The 18,181-nt window shown below is 41.6% G+C and overlaps 1 protein-coding gene across 2 annotated transcripts in view; it reads left to right on the top strand.

Annotated features, from left to right (window-relative positions):
- CELSR3 (cadherin EGF LAG seven-pass G-type receptor 3) overlaps positions 1–18,181 on the top strand; it is a 166,896-nt gene that overhangs the window by 65,554 nt on the left and 83,161 nt on the right. For both annotated transcript variants that reach the window (XM_063426222.1, XM_063426221.1), the window contains exon 2: positions 4,123–4,761. In XM_063426222.1, the coding sequence (XP_063282292.1) occupies positions 4,123–4,761 (639 nt within the window). The remainder of the gene's footprint in view (positions 1–4,122; positions 4,762–18,181) is intronic.

Below are 18,181 nucleotides of genomic sequence, written 5' to 3'. Positions count from 1 at the left end.
ACTTACTGGACAGCACTGGGTAACAGAATACTGGGAAAGTTGTGACATAACATAATACTGGACAGCACTAGGTAATAGAATACAGGGCCAGTGCAGAGGTGCAGAGTGCAGGAGAATGTTGGTGTAACAGAATACTGGGGGAGTGCTGGAGCAAGATAATAATGGAGGACAGCACTGGTAAAAATACTGGGGTACCATAATACTAGAATAGTGCAGGTAGTGCTAGATAGTGCATGGACGTTGCTGACATGATAATGCAGGTAGAGTGTTGGGGCAAAAAAATACAACATAATAGAAACTGAATCCAGGCTTCACTAAAAGCAAACACCTAAATAAAACAGAAATGATCTTTATTTCATATAAAACTGTAAAAACAGACAGAGGAAGCACTGGATTGATGTGCTTATGCATTTGGTGCCTTAATGGCACTTCATCATCATGCATGCATTTTACTTTACCAGCTAACTAACATTTTTTTTTAGTAATAAATACCAGGACAGTTCTAGTTCAACAAAATGCTAAGATTGTGCAGGGGAAACAGAATATTGGAACAGTGTTTGAGCAACATAAGATTTTATGTTTTTAAGTTTTTTTATGAAAAAAACTTGTTAATAAAAATAATTTGAAAAAATTTGCACAGCGCTGTGGCAACAAAATACCAGACCGGTGCTAGTGACATTTCTGGGTTCTACATTTATTGCATGGCTATATACATCAGTATTAATGGAAACATCTTTATTGAACATGAATTAACATATTAATGTGTGTCTATTGTATTGGCAATGAATAGAAAGCAGACATTGTTTTATCGTAGGTAGATGTTAATCACTGATACATTTATTAAATTGGAAGATGTCTCCAGTGGCCATCATTTTAATCAAGGGATACAGTGATTGCTCAATACATGCATTGCCAAAAAAGGGCGGTTGGGATATCTGTCTGCACTATCAGATGGACAAAGCCTGGACCTTCAAGGCTTAGAGATAATAGTGGATTCCATACAATTCAACTTCAATCTGAGAACTCTGAATAAATTTATGTGGCGATGCAATCCACCTTAATAAGTTCAAAGAGAAGACAAGGCATACTCTCTTTCTCACACACACTTGCACACTCTCTCTTTCACTGTCTCTCTTCCTCTCTCCTCCTCTCTTTTCTTCCTCTCCCTCTTCTCGTTGTCTGATTGTCTTTAAATCCTAAAGTAAATGAAAGCAAATCTACTTAATTGATATAGCATATTGATTAATAAGCAGTACTGAACGCATATTGCTGTTGCTGTCTTATTTGTTTAGAGGGAGCACATATTTGCAGAAGAAGTGTCTTTAAAATCTGAACAGTGGATAATGGAGCTTAAGCTGTAGAACATTATCAATATCAAAATATAACCGTAAATATGACCGTAGATTATGTGGAAAATGGCAGATAAGGAAAGAAGTTGTATCCTCAATTTTTGTTTTTCCACCCTCCATTTGTAATTATTTGCTGGTTTTCAGTCATGGTTCCCAAGGGCAGTGAAGTATAACTCTATTAACATTGTATCAGCTGATTATGAGCCGTAGGGTGGCTTTAAAATATTTACAGATGGGGCACCTTTGATTGTTCACCACATGGCATTCTTGGATGTTGCTGTTGTAGACATAAAAGCTCAGGCCTCAGGTATAGAGAGCGATTCTGGGAACTTTACAAATGTTTCCACCTACAGATCGCAGCAAGCAATTTTAGACGTGCTTGGTAAAGAGTTCAGCCAGAACGTTGGATTGCCAACTATATCCAAAATATGGCGTGTTTCAAAGAGAAGCAATGAGCAGAACAGGTGTTGTGTTAGAGTCGTGTTTGGTATGTTAATAACCGTCAGAAGTCCTTTTCTTTTTTGTTGGAGATAAAGTCAGGATAGAAGGCACAGTGTGATTTTATTTTGGTTGCACAACTAACACATATTTGAGGTCATAATCTTTAGAACAATTGCCTATCTGAAGACCACGCCCTGGTGGCATTTGATCTTGCTGGTTCTATCATTATTGGCTTGTCCTTCAAACTAATCATCATTTGAGGATTACTTTGGCTTCCTCACTGAAAACCTGAACTACACAAATCTTTTGTCATGGCTCCTTCATACTAGTATAATTTAGGCTTTATTCTTTGCGGTAATTCTGAAATTTGGATTATCTGAGTAAAATAAAAGACAGCGTTCTATAAAAAAAAAAAAATTCATTAGTCTGTGTAACTAAGATGTTTTTGAGAGCTATTTAACAATAACCAGAGCTCATCCAGTACCCAGAGGCTGCCTCCTATCCAGCCAGCTAGGTTAACCCACCCCTGTGCTCTCAGGCTGTCACTTTTGTCCACAGTGAACATACCGGTAATTAATATTGATAAGGACAAATTGTAAAATTATACATTACCAGGTGACTGAACAGGGGACAGACTTTGTAATGCCAGAAAAATCCCTCTTTTCTAAAACCAACCCACTGCATGCCCTCTATTTTCAAACTCGCAAAAAAAAAAGGATACGGTACCCATAGACTCTTGGCATCTAACCACTACACTGATAATTATTAATTATTATTATTATTATTATTACTGCCATATATTTTATAGGCCCATGATGGCTAAACTTTCCATTCCATTGCAAATGTGAAAAAACATTTGCCATTAAACTCAGCCATTCTTTACTGTTAATTCCCAAGCTGTTGGCGAATTAGAACTCTCGTCATTCTCAGCCAAAGCGAAACTGGATGATTTGTTCTAAAACAGCTGAAAGAGAGCAATTGGTCACCTTTGGGTTATTACATTGATTACATTGACCTGTACCTCCGAGGTACATGGCTTTATGTGAATTATATGAACATTGCCCCTTCGTGGTTATCAAGGCTGTTTCTCATTTATCTTCTTAACGGAGGAAGGGAAATCAATGCCTCTACAGCTGGAGGGATGGTGACAGCTTCTGGTATTTAACACAGCGCTAGATGTGTGGTTTCCTGCAGTATGATGAATGCCAGTGCACACATAGCCATGAAAAATCCTGTTTGCTCATTAATATATTTTTAAGAATTTTGATCTATTTATCTTGTGTGTAGCAGCATTTCTGCTCAGACTCAGCAAAGGGACACATTTTAGTTTTCTTAATGATGATCTTTTGTTTCCACTTAATAGTTACCAAAACAACTACAGCTTATTGTATTTGCTTTGGTGAGTATAATCATTCCCTTCAGACTTTTTGCAGTAAACACTGTGACCACTTCTTAGATGGCTACTAGACGTGCTTTCTGGGTCAGTGCTGCACACTGTGCGTCATTGCCATTCAGTGTCTCCACCCTCTGCATGCGGACAATGAACTTTCCTCATAGAAATGCATTGATCCAATGCCTTTCTATGAGGAGATGCTGATTGGCCAGGGCTGTGTATGGCTTGTGCTGGCCTTGCCCCTGATCCGCCTCCTTGACATGCTCAGCCAATCCAAAACTTTCCTATGGGAAAGCATTGTGATTGGCTCAGGACACCACTTCTGATTATATCAGCCAATCAGGCATATCAGTGGCAGAGCCAGCAGCAGCAGACTGGAGTTAAGGTTAGATTTTAGCGGGGTTGTTGGGGGGGGGGGGGGGGGTGGGGACAAGGGTGGGCCAGGGGGGCTAGATGGTGGTTTTCACAGTATAGGGCCAGGAATACATGTTTGTGTTCCTGACCCTATAGTGTTCCTTTAAGAATTTATTAACTAAACTTCACACTGTACCAAATTGAAATCTGAATTGTAATATTGAGACTAAATGTTGTAACTAGACCTTAATTGAAACATGTTTCCAGATCAGCTATTTTTGCTTACATTCTGGCACTCACGTTTAAGTTCGCTACAATTTGGAGTTTAGTAAATACACTCCAAAGTCAATTTTGTTTTCTTACCAGTACCTGTTCAATGATATACTACAAATTCCTATTCCAATGCTGTATTTTCTTCCCCGTAAACACTTTTTCTAAGCAGTCCGGCACTGAAACTGTTTAAAAAAGAATCCTCAAGATGACCATACCCTGAATGCAGTACACAAAAACGTTCTTAGATGATACACTGCTTTTCATTGAATATTTTTCCAGATGTACCTAATGTCTTTTTTGTCTCTTTCATAGATGGAATCCACAGTGTTACAGCACAATGTATCCTTCGTGTTCTTATTATCACCGAGGACATGTTATCCAACAGCATCACTGTTCGCTTGGAGAACATGTCTCAAGAGCGTTTCTTGTCTCCCTTACTGACCAGTTTCCTAGAGGGAGTGTCTACTGTACTTGCTACCCCAAAGGAAGATATTTTTATCTTCAATATCCAGAATGACACAGATGTAGATGGCTCCATACTCAATGTTAGTTTCTCTGCTCTTCTTCCGAATGGTGACCGTTCCCAGTTTTTCAGCTCGGAGGACCTGCAGGAGCAGTTGTACATGAAAAGGATGACGTTAAATTCTGCATCTATGCTAAAAGTTCTACCTTTCGATGACAATGTTTGCCTACGCGAGCCCTGTGAAAATTACATGAAGTGCATTTCAGTGCTCAAGTTTGACAGCTCTGCCCCTTTTATTGCCTCTGAGTCTATTCTTTTCCGGCCTATCCATCCCATTACTGGACTACGTTGCCGATGCCCACAAGGCTTCACTGGGGATTACTGTGAGACAGAGATCAACCTTTGTTATTCTAACCCGTGCCAAAACAAAGGAGTGTGCGTCAGAAGAGAAGGAGGCTACACGTGCATCTGCCAAGAACGCTTCACAGGTTAGTACAAAGGTCTTTTGCTGGTTATTACTCGCCCTAAAGTTTGGGTTGGTGTTATGAATAATTGGCAGACAGGGGCAGAGCCAGCAGCTTCAGGCTTGAATACAAGTAAGATTATACTATATTTAGGGAGGCAAGAGAGGGCCAGAGGGGCTAGATGGTGGTCTGAAATATATGTTTGTGTTCCTGACCCTATAGTGCTCCTTTAATATATAAAAACACAACTCTAATTACAAAATAAAAATATTTTTTCAATAATATTATATCATTTGAAAAGCTTTTCAACAATATTAAACTGAGGCCTACGTACATTTTTACTGTTATCAAATTATATTAAATCGAGTGCTACGTTGATTATCAATGTATTCTTGGTGTCCCTGCTGTGTGTTGTGTCGGGGGAAGCTGCTGGCAGGCTATTTCTCCTGTATGTGTGTATAAACAAAAAGACCACCCAAGTGCAGCGGTATATTAGGGATAAAGATTAATTACTTCCCTTTAAATCTTGGCTGTAACAAAGGATTCCTCAAATCCTCACAAACAGATACACAAAACAAGATACACCTAGAAAAAACAAAAGCAGAGAACGCTCCTAGGGTTGAGCTTTGAGCTGCCTGCAATTTCTGTAACCTGCTCCTTCCATTCACCATCTTGGAGAGAGGGACACAGATCTTTGATGAGCATTTTTATCTTCCACTTTTTGTAAGTGTTTCAATTAAAGCGTATTTGTGATTTTATTAAGATTTCACACTATGTCCAGTTCTTCTTTTTTCTGCATGTACCCTTGAGGAATTTCATTGCAAGATCTAAAGATACCTTGATGGGCTTGAACTACTCCTTTATTCTGCGAGTGCAATATTTACAGCAGGGACATCTCTACTAAACGGTGTTTCCCTATGAGCGTTCTCTGCTTTTGTTTTTTCTAGGTGTATCTTGTTTTGTGTATTTCTCCTGTATATTGGATCTCTGCTTATGTATAAAATTATATAAATGCATATTTCACCCATGGCTCTATAAGTCTAGCAATATGGACTTATTTCTTTATCACATTGTTTCCATTTAATATCTAGATTAACTATCTTGATCTCTATTGTGAGAGGTGTATATATTAGATATGTAGATATATATAGATCTAGAATATATTTTCATTTAAAATTGTTTCCAAATTAAATTCATCATCATAAATTAGTCATTTTGCTTTATTCTATTTAGTAAATAAAGCTCCATTTGCTAATAAAAGGTTGATTATTCATTATTTGGGTGCTGTACATGTGCTGCCCTCTGAGAGTTTTCCCATATTATTTACTGTAATATGGTGGATAACAGTCAAGCCAACATGTTGTTGGTATTTTATTTTCTATGCTGTTTACCCGGAATGAGTGTGTTTACCATTATGAAACTGATGAGCTCATTGAATTTTAAGTAGTACCTTGGGAATTTGGTTTGTGAAACATAATCACACAGCCAAGTCATGCAAAGAACGGCGTCTGCCATCTTGAAAGATGAAGAGTTACCACCGCAACAGCCCCCTCCTCTGAAACAAGTGCACAAAAATAAAAAACACTTGCAAGTGACATATACCTTTATTTTGCCCTCTGGCACTGTAACTCCTATTAATCCAAGACACATGTGCTGCATTATTTTATACCAAGAAGAGACATACGATAAATCTGTCATTCTCAGTAACTGAGTGGGAAGGGAGGGAATAAAATAATCTATATATACCTGAAAAGATGGGAAGGGTTATTTGGAGTACAGTAGATGGGAAACAGCACAGGAAGGTTGTAAGGAATAAGGAGGTAATGGCAAGCTTGGGTGTTTTAAGGAGTATTTGAATTACATTTGACAAAGAAAGTGAAATGTAACATAAGATAATATTCCATAAGGAGGGGGCAACCTAGGAGAAGTCTTGCAGTTTAGAGTCTGAAGTTACAAGAACGGGATAATAGGTAATTTGTGGAGGCTGGGCTGGAACATATCTGCTAATGATTGAGGAGATATAAGCAGGGGCACAATTAGTTATGGAGAGCTTTGTAGGTAAGCATGAGGGTAAAAAGATCAAACCAGGAGAGGTAAATCTGGGCATTATCAGCATACAGATGATATTGAAAGCCATAAATAATGTTAGATCATAAAGATAGGTAGGGTAAATTGAGAAAAGAAGAGGTCCTAGCTTTATAGAAACTCCAAGTTAGAAAGGTAAAGAAGATGAGAAAAAAAAAAAAGATGGAGACACTGAACGAGCTGTTAGAGAGGTAGGAAGAGAACCAGGAAAGAGCAGTGTCTTTGAAGTCAAGGTTGCAAAGGGTATGAATGGGTAGTCCAGAGTGTTGAAAGCAACTAAAAGATAAATAAGAAAAAGTAGTGAATAATGGCCCGTGGATCCTGCTGTCACTAAGGCATTAGTCAGTTTGGTCTAGACAGTCTCTATACAGTGTTGGGAGCAGACTGTGACTCAAGTATGGAGTTGGCGTTCTTCAGATAGTCTGTAAGTTGATTATAAGGAGCTTGGGGCAAAGGGAAAAGAGATAGGACAATAGCTTGGCAATGCATTTGGGTCAAGGGATTTTTTTTTTTTAGTATGGGTGTGATCAGTGCTTGTTTGAAGTAAAAAGGGAAAATGCCAGAGGAAAGAGAGAGAATTAAGATTTTAAACTAAGGAATATTTTTAATATTTTGGATTTTTTCTACACGGGCATGTCAACATGTCCAGAAAGTGTAGGTGTACACCACAGTCCCTATCTAAAAACCATAATTTAACTGAAACATTTGCCAATTTTGCAATGAATGTAAACAAGCATTTTATTAAATTGATAAAAGCTCATTTATTGAGAAAAATTTCAAAAATAAGAAATGCATTAGAAAGAGTAAAAAGTTTAAAAATTATGTGTTTTTCATCAAAATCTAAAATATTTGTACCATCTGTACAGCTGCTGCTCTTGTAAGCAATTAAGCAGGTTACGCTGTTGCACTGCATTGTGGGATCCACAGGCAGTATATAGGATTACAGTCCCATAAGGAATGTCATGTGTTTGGGAAAGATAAAGGATTATTAAATTAAAACCAGGGCCTCTGAGAATTGCAGCATACATGGAATGAATGTTTTTCCTAACTAAAAGTCCTTCAGTGATAGCTACAGAACATAAGAAGTCAATGAATAACTAGTTATAAAATTAAAAAAGAAAAATGTCCAGCATACATCAATAGGTGAAAAAGCACTCCAATTTTATTGTGGGCCCAACAAGTGAGCAACACTTAGACCTAACTGTAGATCTTAGGTAGATCTGTAGATCACAGTGTGCTCTATATTTTAGTTCTGTTTTACTCACATATATGATCACCCTGAGAACTTCAACCACAAACATATCCAAGAGTAGGGATTATATATGTGAGTCAATTTACACACACACACACACACACACACACACACACACACACACACACGTATATTCCATTCATAACACCAAATATACTACACTATAATTGGTGCCTATTGGTATCTGCTTATTTTGCATACCTTCCAGATCACCCATCGCTTGACCTGGAGATACATCGATATACCGCCAAGGCGCACAGAAGTAGAGCTAACTAATAGCTCCTCTCCTTTTTCTCTCCAATCTATTTTTGGCATACTGTACTATATACCTGTGGTATTATCTCTTGGTTGTCTCCTCTAGACTGTAAGCTTGTTTGAGCAGAGCCCTCATCTACCTATTGTTCCTGTGTCACTGTGCAATTGTCTCATTTATTGTAAATTTCCCCCTTTTCATAAGATTGTAAAGCGGTGCGGAATTAGTTGGTGCTATAAAAATACTACTACTACTACTAATAATAGTCTGAGGACACTTTAAGGCGCAACACCCTCCTCTATTTTTTTTTACCTTGGGAGATGTAGTCCAGAACATTTGGAGTTCCAAAGGTTGCCTCTAGCGTGTATGATCAGAGAGACTGTGCCACTGGAAATATTACTTACATAGTCTCTCAAGGGACTCAACTATATGGCAAACTTAGGGCATCAAGTTATGTTTGCATAACTCAGTATGAGACATCATTGAGGACCAGTGATGGAGCAGAAACATTTATTACAGTTTGCTGGTTTCAAAGATCTCTCCACTTCCTTGCAGTAGAAGATGGTACTGTATTTTACAAAACGCATAGCATCATTAAAAGTTACCAGTTAGATAATTAATTACAGAAATGCCTATAAGTATTTAACACTAGTTTGTGTCCTAGAATATTTAATTAATTAACGTACTCCTAGGAAGCAGAGTGATTAATTAATTCCTTATATTCCAGCTGTGCGGGGATGTTATATTCTGTACATAGACACGTAATTAACTGCTGATCTAGCTACTCATTTAAATTATTGCCTAAAACGCTGGGTTAGTTGTATACTGGGGTAGGGTTTTTATTTAGGCAGGGACTATCCTTAGAAAATAAGGACTATTGGCAGATAATAAAAGATAGGCAACAACCTGTTCTGAAATGGATTTTGGGGGTTAAGTAAAAAGAGCTGGGAAGCTGATTGTACAAGTAAATAAATGTTGTCTTTCTTTGGCAACGTTTGCGTTCCATTGTTTAATTCTTCCCTCTGGCTCAGCTGGCACAAGCTGCACCCGCAGGCCGATATTAATGAAGGAGAGCGCAGCTTTTCTGCGCGCGCATATATTAAACTAGAAATGGAAATAGATATGGGGTAGTAGAAGAACAAGTGAACAAGAACCATTCTGTTCAAAGCAACAGCAATGTTTAATTATTTGTCGGATAAGCAAAGCTGGCAGCAATTAACCTCAGGCGATTAAAACCTTAACAAACATCTGTAGCTCCATTCTAGCATTTATTTCTCTGGATCATTTTCTACAGTTTTTGCGGCTTAAACGAAATACTCCTAATGCCGTGGATAGATAGAAAGAAAATTAGGCAAATTATAAGCAAAACAAATTAACATTTACACAGTCCCTGATGTCATTTTCAAGGTTAAAACATTTAGAACCCCATAGACTCCTGATTTATTACAAAAATACATGTTTAGGGACCAATGAACCTCATGGGGGATCCATGTCGCTAATTTTTGGGAAATTGTATAAAATAATAATGTTAATTGGCTATACGATACACAACTCCCCCCAATACTTTTTGATGTTTGGTTTTCGAGAAACCATATGTGGGACATCAAATGTAACATAGCTTATGCAACATCAGTGTATCCACCCTCTTCCTTTTGTAGACATTGAGGTAGAGAAAATATTATAGCCTAGATCAGCTCTATTTAGTAAATAGGGAAAATAATGTCCCTGTATAGAAGGCCTGTAGTGTAGTGTAGTCTAGAGCCCCATCCCTCTCTCTCCATGTGTGCAATTGTCAGACAATTGGACTGACTGGGGCTGGAGTATGGGTAAAGTGAAGCTTAACAGGCTTTTGTTTGCATTGCTTTCCAAAGTAAAATTAAATGTATACTGTGTTTACAATGATTTTGTAGGATAGAACTTTTAAAGGAACACTATAGGGTCAGGAAAACAAAAGTATATTCCTAACCCTATTGAGTTAAAATTATTATTTGGGTTTCCGGCCACCCTTTGACCTCAATAAAAGGTTACCTTTTTTGCACCGCTGTGCAGGAAAGAATTGGATTTGCTGAGATTGAGGATTCTGATGATCTCACCAAGAAGGCAGGGCAGGGGGGCAAGGTCCCGCCCTGGCCAATCAGCATCTCCTTATTCATTCAAGGTGCTTCTGTCCCAGGAAGCACCTCTAGTGGCCATCTGAGTAACTGCTCCTGGAAGTGTCCATAGGTAGTGTAACGGACCGTTTCAGCATGAAAGGGGAAAAATCCGTTTAGGCGATAATCCCCTTTTTGAGAGACAGGCACAGCTACTGCAGAACACCAAACTCCCGAACTGGATACAAGATAACACTCCGAACTGGAACAGCTGAACAAGAAAAGCATACAATCCGCTTACACTCCTGGCAGTCAGCTTACAATCCAATTCCCCCCAAGAACGAGACGACACTTCATTTTGAGGGTTACTGGAACTCTGGACTGGCTCATCCAGCCTGGCTTTTATTTCCAACTCACACATACAGGCCACACCCAGGGGGAGGCATAAAAGAACCAATGACATAGATGTTACCTCCCACACATCCCCTCCCCTTAGTGTGACACATAATCCCATTATGCATACAGTGTAAAATATACTTTTACACAACTTTCATAACTTTAAAACCATACATCACATTCACATAAAAATACATATCCACAATCAATCCATTCAGGGGAACAACATATTAAAAAATGGCATGAAACCGACCAGGGGTTCAAAAGTTACTAAAAGTATCTTTTGTTCCTTTCTGGCTGGCAGAAAAACATCCCCACAATGCACCCTGGTTTCCTCCCTTCTGCCCTGGAGTTAATTGGAGAAGTAATCCAATTACCCAGGACTAAAGGCAGACTCCATTAACCACATGGTTGCAAAACAACATAAAACACTTTAAAATACATAAAGTCACATTTACACATAACACACAGACATTTCACCCATCCCCAGATAGCTGGGATCTGCACGCACAAAACTACCGAATAGCGCGCAGATCCTACTCACACAGTACAATTGCCATGGAGCTAAAGTCTTTCCCATAGTCTTTCATTATATGAATAGGCTCCATGGTATAGCTATCTGGGGTATCACATTTCCATAAAGTCTGGTCCATAGTCCAAAGGCAAGAGGCAGGCAAGCAGCCCCCTCCAAGGACACGTGGCGAGGTCGGTTTCGCCACACTTCTCCCCTTTTCCAAATAGACTAACAGGGTATCTGACCTCCTGCCGGTCAGTGCCCTGGTTAGTCCATCAGCCCACCCACAAAACAGAAACAGCAGTACAGCCCACCCACAATAAACGGTTACTACACCTGGGTAAGGGAGAATCTGGTCCATGTCCAGGTGCCTTACCACGGCTGTGTGGGGGACTGGTAGGCTGCCTTGGTGGGTTGCTGAGGGGGCAGAGACCAGCGGTACTCTGTCCTGGTGCCCGCACTACCACGGGAGTAGTCTGGTTGGAGCCTGGTTGCTGGAGACTGACTGTCTCCCCTTTAGGTGCATAGCTCGGCTGCCGGAGGGAGAGACCGACTGTCTCCCCTTTGGATACACCGCTCTGTGGCTGGGGGACAGGACCGACCGTCCCTACCCCTTGTGCTGTAAGTGCAGAGACTACGGTCCCATCTGCACAGTTGTGGGGCTTAACATCTCCCCTTGGTGGGTTAGGCTGCCGTTGGAGAGAGGGTGTAACAAGCTCCTCTCTATGGACGGTGAACTGACGCTGGGGAGAGGGGTTAGCAGGCTCCTCTCCCTGCTGGTGGAAAGGGAGACCAGCTGTCTCCCCTTTCATTCTCTTGTCCTGCTGCTGGGGTGCGAGACTGACTGTCTCTGCTCCCTGCAGGACACACTGCCGCTGGGGAGGATGGACAACACCATCAGCTCCCTGGGGTACACACTGCCGCTGGGGAGGAAGGACGGCACCATCAGCTCCCTGGGGTACACACTGCCGCTTGGGAGGAAGGACGGCACCTTCTGCTCCCTGGGTTACACACTGCCGCTGGGGAGGAAGGACTGCACCTTCTGCTCCCTGGGACACACACTGCCGCTGGGGAGGAAGGACGACACCTTCGGCTCCCTGGGTTACACACTGCCGCTGGGGAGGACGGACGACACCATCAGCTCCCTGGGTTACACACTGCCGCTGGGGAGGAAGGACTGCACCTTCTGCTCCCTGGGACACACACTGCCGCTGGGGAGGACGGACGACACGATCAGCTCCCTGGGGTACACACTGCCACTGGGGAGGAAGGACTACACCTTCTGCTCCCTGGGGTACACACTGCCGCTGGGGAGGAAGGACTACACCTTCTGCTCCCTGGGGTACACACTGTCGCTGGGGAGGAAGGACTACACCTTCTGCTCCCTGGGGTACACACTGCCGCTGGGGAGGAAGGACTACACCTTCTGCTCCCTGGGGTACACACTGCTGCTGGGGAGGAAGGACTGCACCTTCTGCTCCCTGGGGGACACACTGCCGCTGGGGAGGACGGACGACACCATCAGCTCCCTGGGGTACACACTGCCGCTGGGGAGGAAGGACTGCACCTTCTGCTCCCTGGGACACACACTGCTGCTGGGGAGGACGGACGACACCGTCAGCTCCCTGGGGTACACACTGCCGCTGGGGAGGAAGGACTGTACCTTCTGCTCCCTGGGACACACACTGCCGCTGGGGAGGAAGGACGGTACCTTCTGCTCCCTGGGGTACACACTGCCGCTGGGGAGGAAGGACGGCACCTTCTGCTCCCTGGGATACACACTGCCGCTGGGGAGGACGGACGACACCATCAGCTTCCTGGGGTACACACTGCCGCTGGGGAGGAAGGACGATACCTTCTGCTCCCTGGGACACACACTGCTGCTGGGGAGGACGGACGACACCATCAGCTCCCTGGGGTACACACTGCCGCTGGGGAGGAAGGGCTGCGCCTTCAGCTCCCTGGGACTTACTCTGCCGCTGGGGAGGAAGGACGACACCTTCAGCTCCCTGGGATTCCTTTTTGGCCAAATCTACTAGGGATTGCAGGTACTCTCCTACTAGTTTCCTGGCGAGCTGCACGGCTCTCTCCGGGGGGTTGGGTCCATAGCCAGACAGCACCTCATTGACCTCTCTGTCCAACTCCTCCTGAGTGTAGTCATATGCCATGCTTGCTCTGCTGAAGTTGATTCTTTTGTAGATAGGGTCGCTGTACGGGTACTAGCGTTGCCCTCAATTTGTAATCCACGGAAATGGTGTTTCCTGTAGCTGTCCTTCTGGCTGTAGGAACGATCCCGCCGCTTGCCACCAATTGTAACGGACCGTTTCAGCATGAAAGGGGAAAAATCAGTTTAGGCGATAATCCCCTTTTTGAGAGACAGGCACAGCTACTGCAGAACACCAAACTCCCGAACTGGATACAAGATAACACTCCGAACTGGAACAGCTGAACAAGAAAAGCATACAATCCGCTTACACTCCTGGCAGTCAGCTTACAATCCAATTCCCCCCAAGAATGAGACGACACTTCATTTTGAGGGTTAAACAGGAACTCTGGACTGGCTCATCCAGCCTGGCTTTTATTTCCAACTCACACATACAGGCCACACCCAGGGGGAGGCATAAAAGAACCAATGACATAGATGTTACCTCCCACACATCCCCTCCCCTTAGTGTGACACATAATCCCATTATGCATACAGTGTAGAATATACTTTTACACAACTTTCATAACTTTAAAACCATACATCACATTCACATAAAAATACAAATCCACAATCAATCCATTCAGGGGAACAACATATTAAAAAATGGCATGAATCCGACCAGGGGTTCAAAAGTTACTAAAAGTATCTTTTGTTCCTTTCTGGCTGGCAGAAAAACATCCCCACAATGCACCCTGGTTTCCTCCCTTCTGCCCTGGAGTTAATTGGATAAGTAATCCAATTACCCAGGACTAAAGGCAGACTCCATTAACCACATGGTTGCAAAACAACATAAAACACTTTAAAATACATAAAGTCACATTTACACATAACACACAGACATTTCACCCATCCCCAGATAGCTGGGATCTGCACGCACAAAACTACCGAATAGCGCGCAGATCCTACTCACACAGTACAATTGCCATGGAGCTAAAGTCTTTCCCATAGTCTTTCATTATATGAATAGGCTCCATGGTATAGCTATCTGGGGTATCACATTCCCATAAAGTCTGGTCCATAGTCCAAAGGCAAGAGGCAGGCAAGCAGCCCCCTCCAAGGACACGTGGCGAGGTCGGTTTCGCCACAGGTAGCAATGTAAACACTTAGAAAAAAAGCCTGCAGCGACAGGATATAGACACCAGAACAACTACATTAAGCAGTAGTTTTTCTGGTGACTATAATGTCACGTTAAGCTTTACTTTCTTACATTTCATACTATGAGTGTTCAACTTTCTAATTTTCTTCTGTTTATTTGTTTTTATAAATTAACATACATGTATTTTTCTTATATATAATCTATAGAAGGTATATGTTATGCACATCTTAGATTTGTACAATTTCTTCAATTTGAAATAACATCTGGACATATCGAGGTCTGGCTGCCATGAATAAAATCTGATTGATGATATGCATTAAAATATCGATGTTAGGCAAATCAATCCTGATCTCACCACCAGAAGGCAACTCCCTCCTTTCATTCAGCCTGACTTACCCATGCATTGTCCCCGAGGCAGCTTCTTAAACTGACATTTTAATTATACTGAACTCCTTAAAAGATAAGGCAGCAGTACTGTGCAGTTTACTGTATGTGTGTGTGTAGTATCTGTATTAATATTATTATATGAGGTGTATACACAAATGTAAATCTATCTACTTAGCTTTCTGGTATTAAGTATATACATACATTCCATCATGATGGACTCTTTTGAGTAAAGGTGTTCGTCTGTAAGCGTTTTACAGAGAATATTTAAAGGACACTCTAAGCACCTAAACTATTACATTTTATCTAAGTCGTTTGCTTCACAGACCCTGCCCTTGCAGTCTGACAAATGTAACCATTGAAACTGGTGATAAACTGCAATGTCTACATTAGTCAATGAAAGGGTTGTTTCAGCTGCTATATACTTTTTTGTTCCCTTAGCTTTACTGTATCTATAACTTTATCACCCCATCACCCTATTTAGCTTGACTAACATGTGAAAATATTTTAAACTTACCTGGAGTCCAGTACAGGGAGCTGGAATCCCTGGTTGTTTCCATGCCTTCCTACTCATCAGTGCCACGTCATCTTGTAAAGTGCTGCAAAATTAGTTGGCGCTGTATAAATACTACTACTACTACTAATAATAATAATCTTTTTCCTGGTCTAAGTGGTCCATTCCAATGCTTCTCATAGAGAAGTATTGTAAGACCGTGGGCGCATGTGTGGGGCACGCGGTTCATGCGCCAGTCTAGGAGGATAGAAAGAGGGCTGGCCGGAGAGTGTAGAAGGTTGGTGGACAAGGGGAGGGGTTATTATAACAGGTAAGCAGGAAAGGGAGTTCTTGCACTAGAGATGAGGTGAATTAAGGTAAGAAGCTAATTATGCCTGTCCAGGGCGGGTGCAAGCATTTTTGCCGCCCCATTCGTTCCACCCACTCATTCAGCCTAACACACACGCACTGACGCACACTGACCCATATACACACACTGATCCATGCAGAGACACACATAAAGAAACAAACTGATTCATGCAGACACACACTGACCCATACAGACACAGACTGAGCCATGCAAACACACAATGACCCATCCAGACACAACGACCCATCCAGACACATTGACCCATCCAGACACACATTGACCCATACAGACACACTATGACCCATACAGACACACACTGACCATTACAGACTGAAATACACAAACACATTGACTGAAGCAGACTAACACATTCTCTGACACACATCTTACCATCATTGCTTTTTCTATGTTCTATGTCCAGCTTGCCTGCGCCATAAGGGCCCAGAATTTATTTTTTCTGCACATTTCCTGACATGCTCTCGCCCACTGTCCCCACATACAGGGAAAGGGAAGGGAATGAGCAATTGAACCACCCTCGCGCTGCTGCCACCTGCCGCAATGGATGTCTTGGAGTGGGTCTGGCTGAGCATGATGATGTGTATGCCGCCGGACCAGTGTTTTACCGGGCACTAGTGAGTAGCAAAGTAAGTGCTCCCTAGCGCCCGGGAACATGGCCGAAGGCACGCCAGAAATAATAGAGGGGCGCAAACTTGATAGAGGGGCGGCACAAGCAATCATAAAGCTGCAGGGTCAGCGCCCCCCTTTAAGCAGCGCCCTAGGTGGCCGTCTAATTGGCCTAGAGGAAGCGCCGGCCCTGTGTCTGTCATAAGCGCACAGATTGTGCTGACAACAGATGTAATTTTTGCACAGAATTAATCTGGGCTGCTTATTTCACATGTTCTGGGGGTGCAACTAGTCACCAGCAAAAAAAGTTGAAAAAGATGAAGTGGTCATTGAGGTTAGATTAACCCTTCAAGGATTAATGAGGCAGCCACTAGAGGTACACTCTCCTGAAGACTTTCAATAATTGAAAGTCTTCACATTCAATTCAGTATTGATGCAATTCTTCCACCAGAGAAGCATTATATTTAATACTCTGTGAGAAGCATCTGATTGCCTCCAAATGCTTCTCTTTAAGAAACATTGGATTGGACCTAAGAACATATAGAGGCAGATAGAGGGAGGAGCGGCTGCAGCATGTTTATTTTATTTTTTATATGGCGGAGAACTCGTATGCTAAGTAACAATGTTACAATCTAACATTTAGAATAAACATAATATAAAACATATATCATGAGACTTTAGGATCGAGTAAAGACTGTTTATTTTATTGAATAAATCATTAAGAGGCCTACATATTTTATTTGTACAAATTACTTTGTAATAACGTTGCCTATTTACCATGCAAATGTAGGATACTAACCATTTCTGCAGCTTTGAACCAGAATTGAAATTGAATTGAATTGAATTGAATTGAAAGTAATGCCCAGCATAATATGCAATTCATGAGTTTCTGGTGTAATCATGGTTGTTCCACTGAGTTTGTAACTTGAGAGCCTTTATGCATTTGAAAACAATTTGATACGACTAGAGGACCCATTGCACCTTCACTTCTAAGCTTTTGAATCCCTGTGAAAGTCTTCTATGGGATAAGTTGTTTTACATAGACTAGCAAAGGACAGCTGATCAATCAACAGATTATGCAAGGATTGCTGGATAAATGTGATCAAAGAAGTAGCAGATGAAAGGTCTTAATTACTATCTGGCACAAGGGTAGTGCATTAAAGAACCCTTTTATTATCTGCAAGAATTTGAAATATCTTCGGTGTATCATTACAACACACATCTTGCTTGGCGTCAACCTGGTTGTCAAAGAGTTAAATGGACGCTCGAGTAAGTTTTCGAAAAAATTATCCCCTTGTTCTTCCAGGCCACCCCTTGAGAATTTACATTTGTATAAAATGTAATTGGTGTTTAATTTGCTAATCTGTTAATTATTAGTCCCAGGGAATGCATTTATTGAGAAAATCCCATCCTCAAAACTCTTTGATATATTAAAACAAGACAGAATCTGCCCAATGATTTTCTATCAAATCTTAATACCCTGTTTATTTTTCATTGTAACCTGTGATATGTTATCTCATAATGGACCTTTTTCCACTGCTGTGTTAGTGGTTTCCATAGTCATTCATGGGGTTAAACAATGTTTAAATGTTTAGTTTATTTGTGTTACTGTAGTTTGAGTGTACATTATTGTGAGTATTGCTGTGGAGCTCTGTTTTACACTCAGTCTCACCAACAATAT

This window comes from Pelobates fuscus, chromosome 7 (assembly GCF_036172605.1).
Source record: "Pelobates fuscus isolate aPelFus1 chromosome 7, aPelFus1.pri, whole genome shotgun sequence".
Classification (NCBI taxonomy): Eukaryota; Metazoa; Chordata; class Amphibia; order Anura; family Pelobatidae; genus Pelobates; species Pelobates fuscus.
This window is presented reverse-complemented; position numbering and strand designations above follow the sequence as displayed.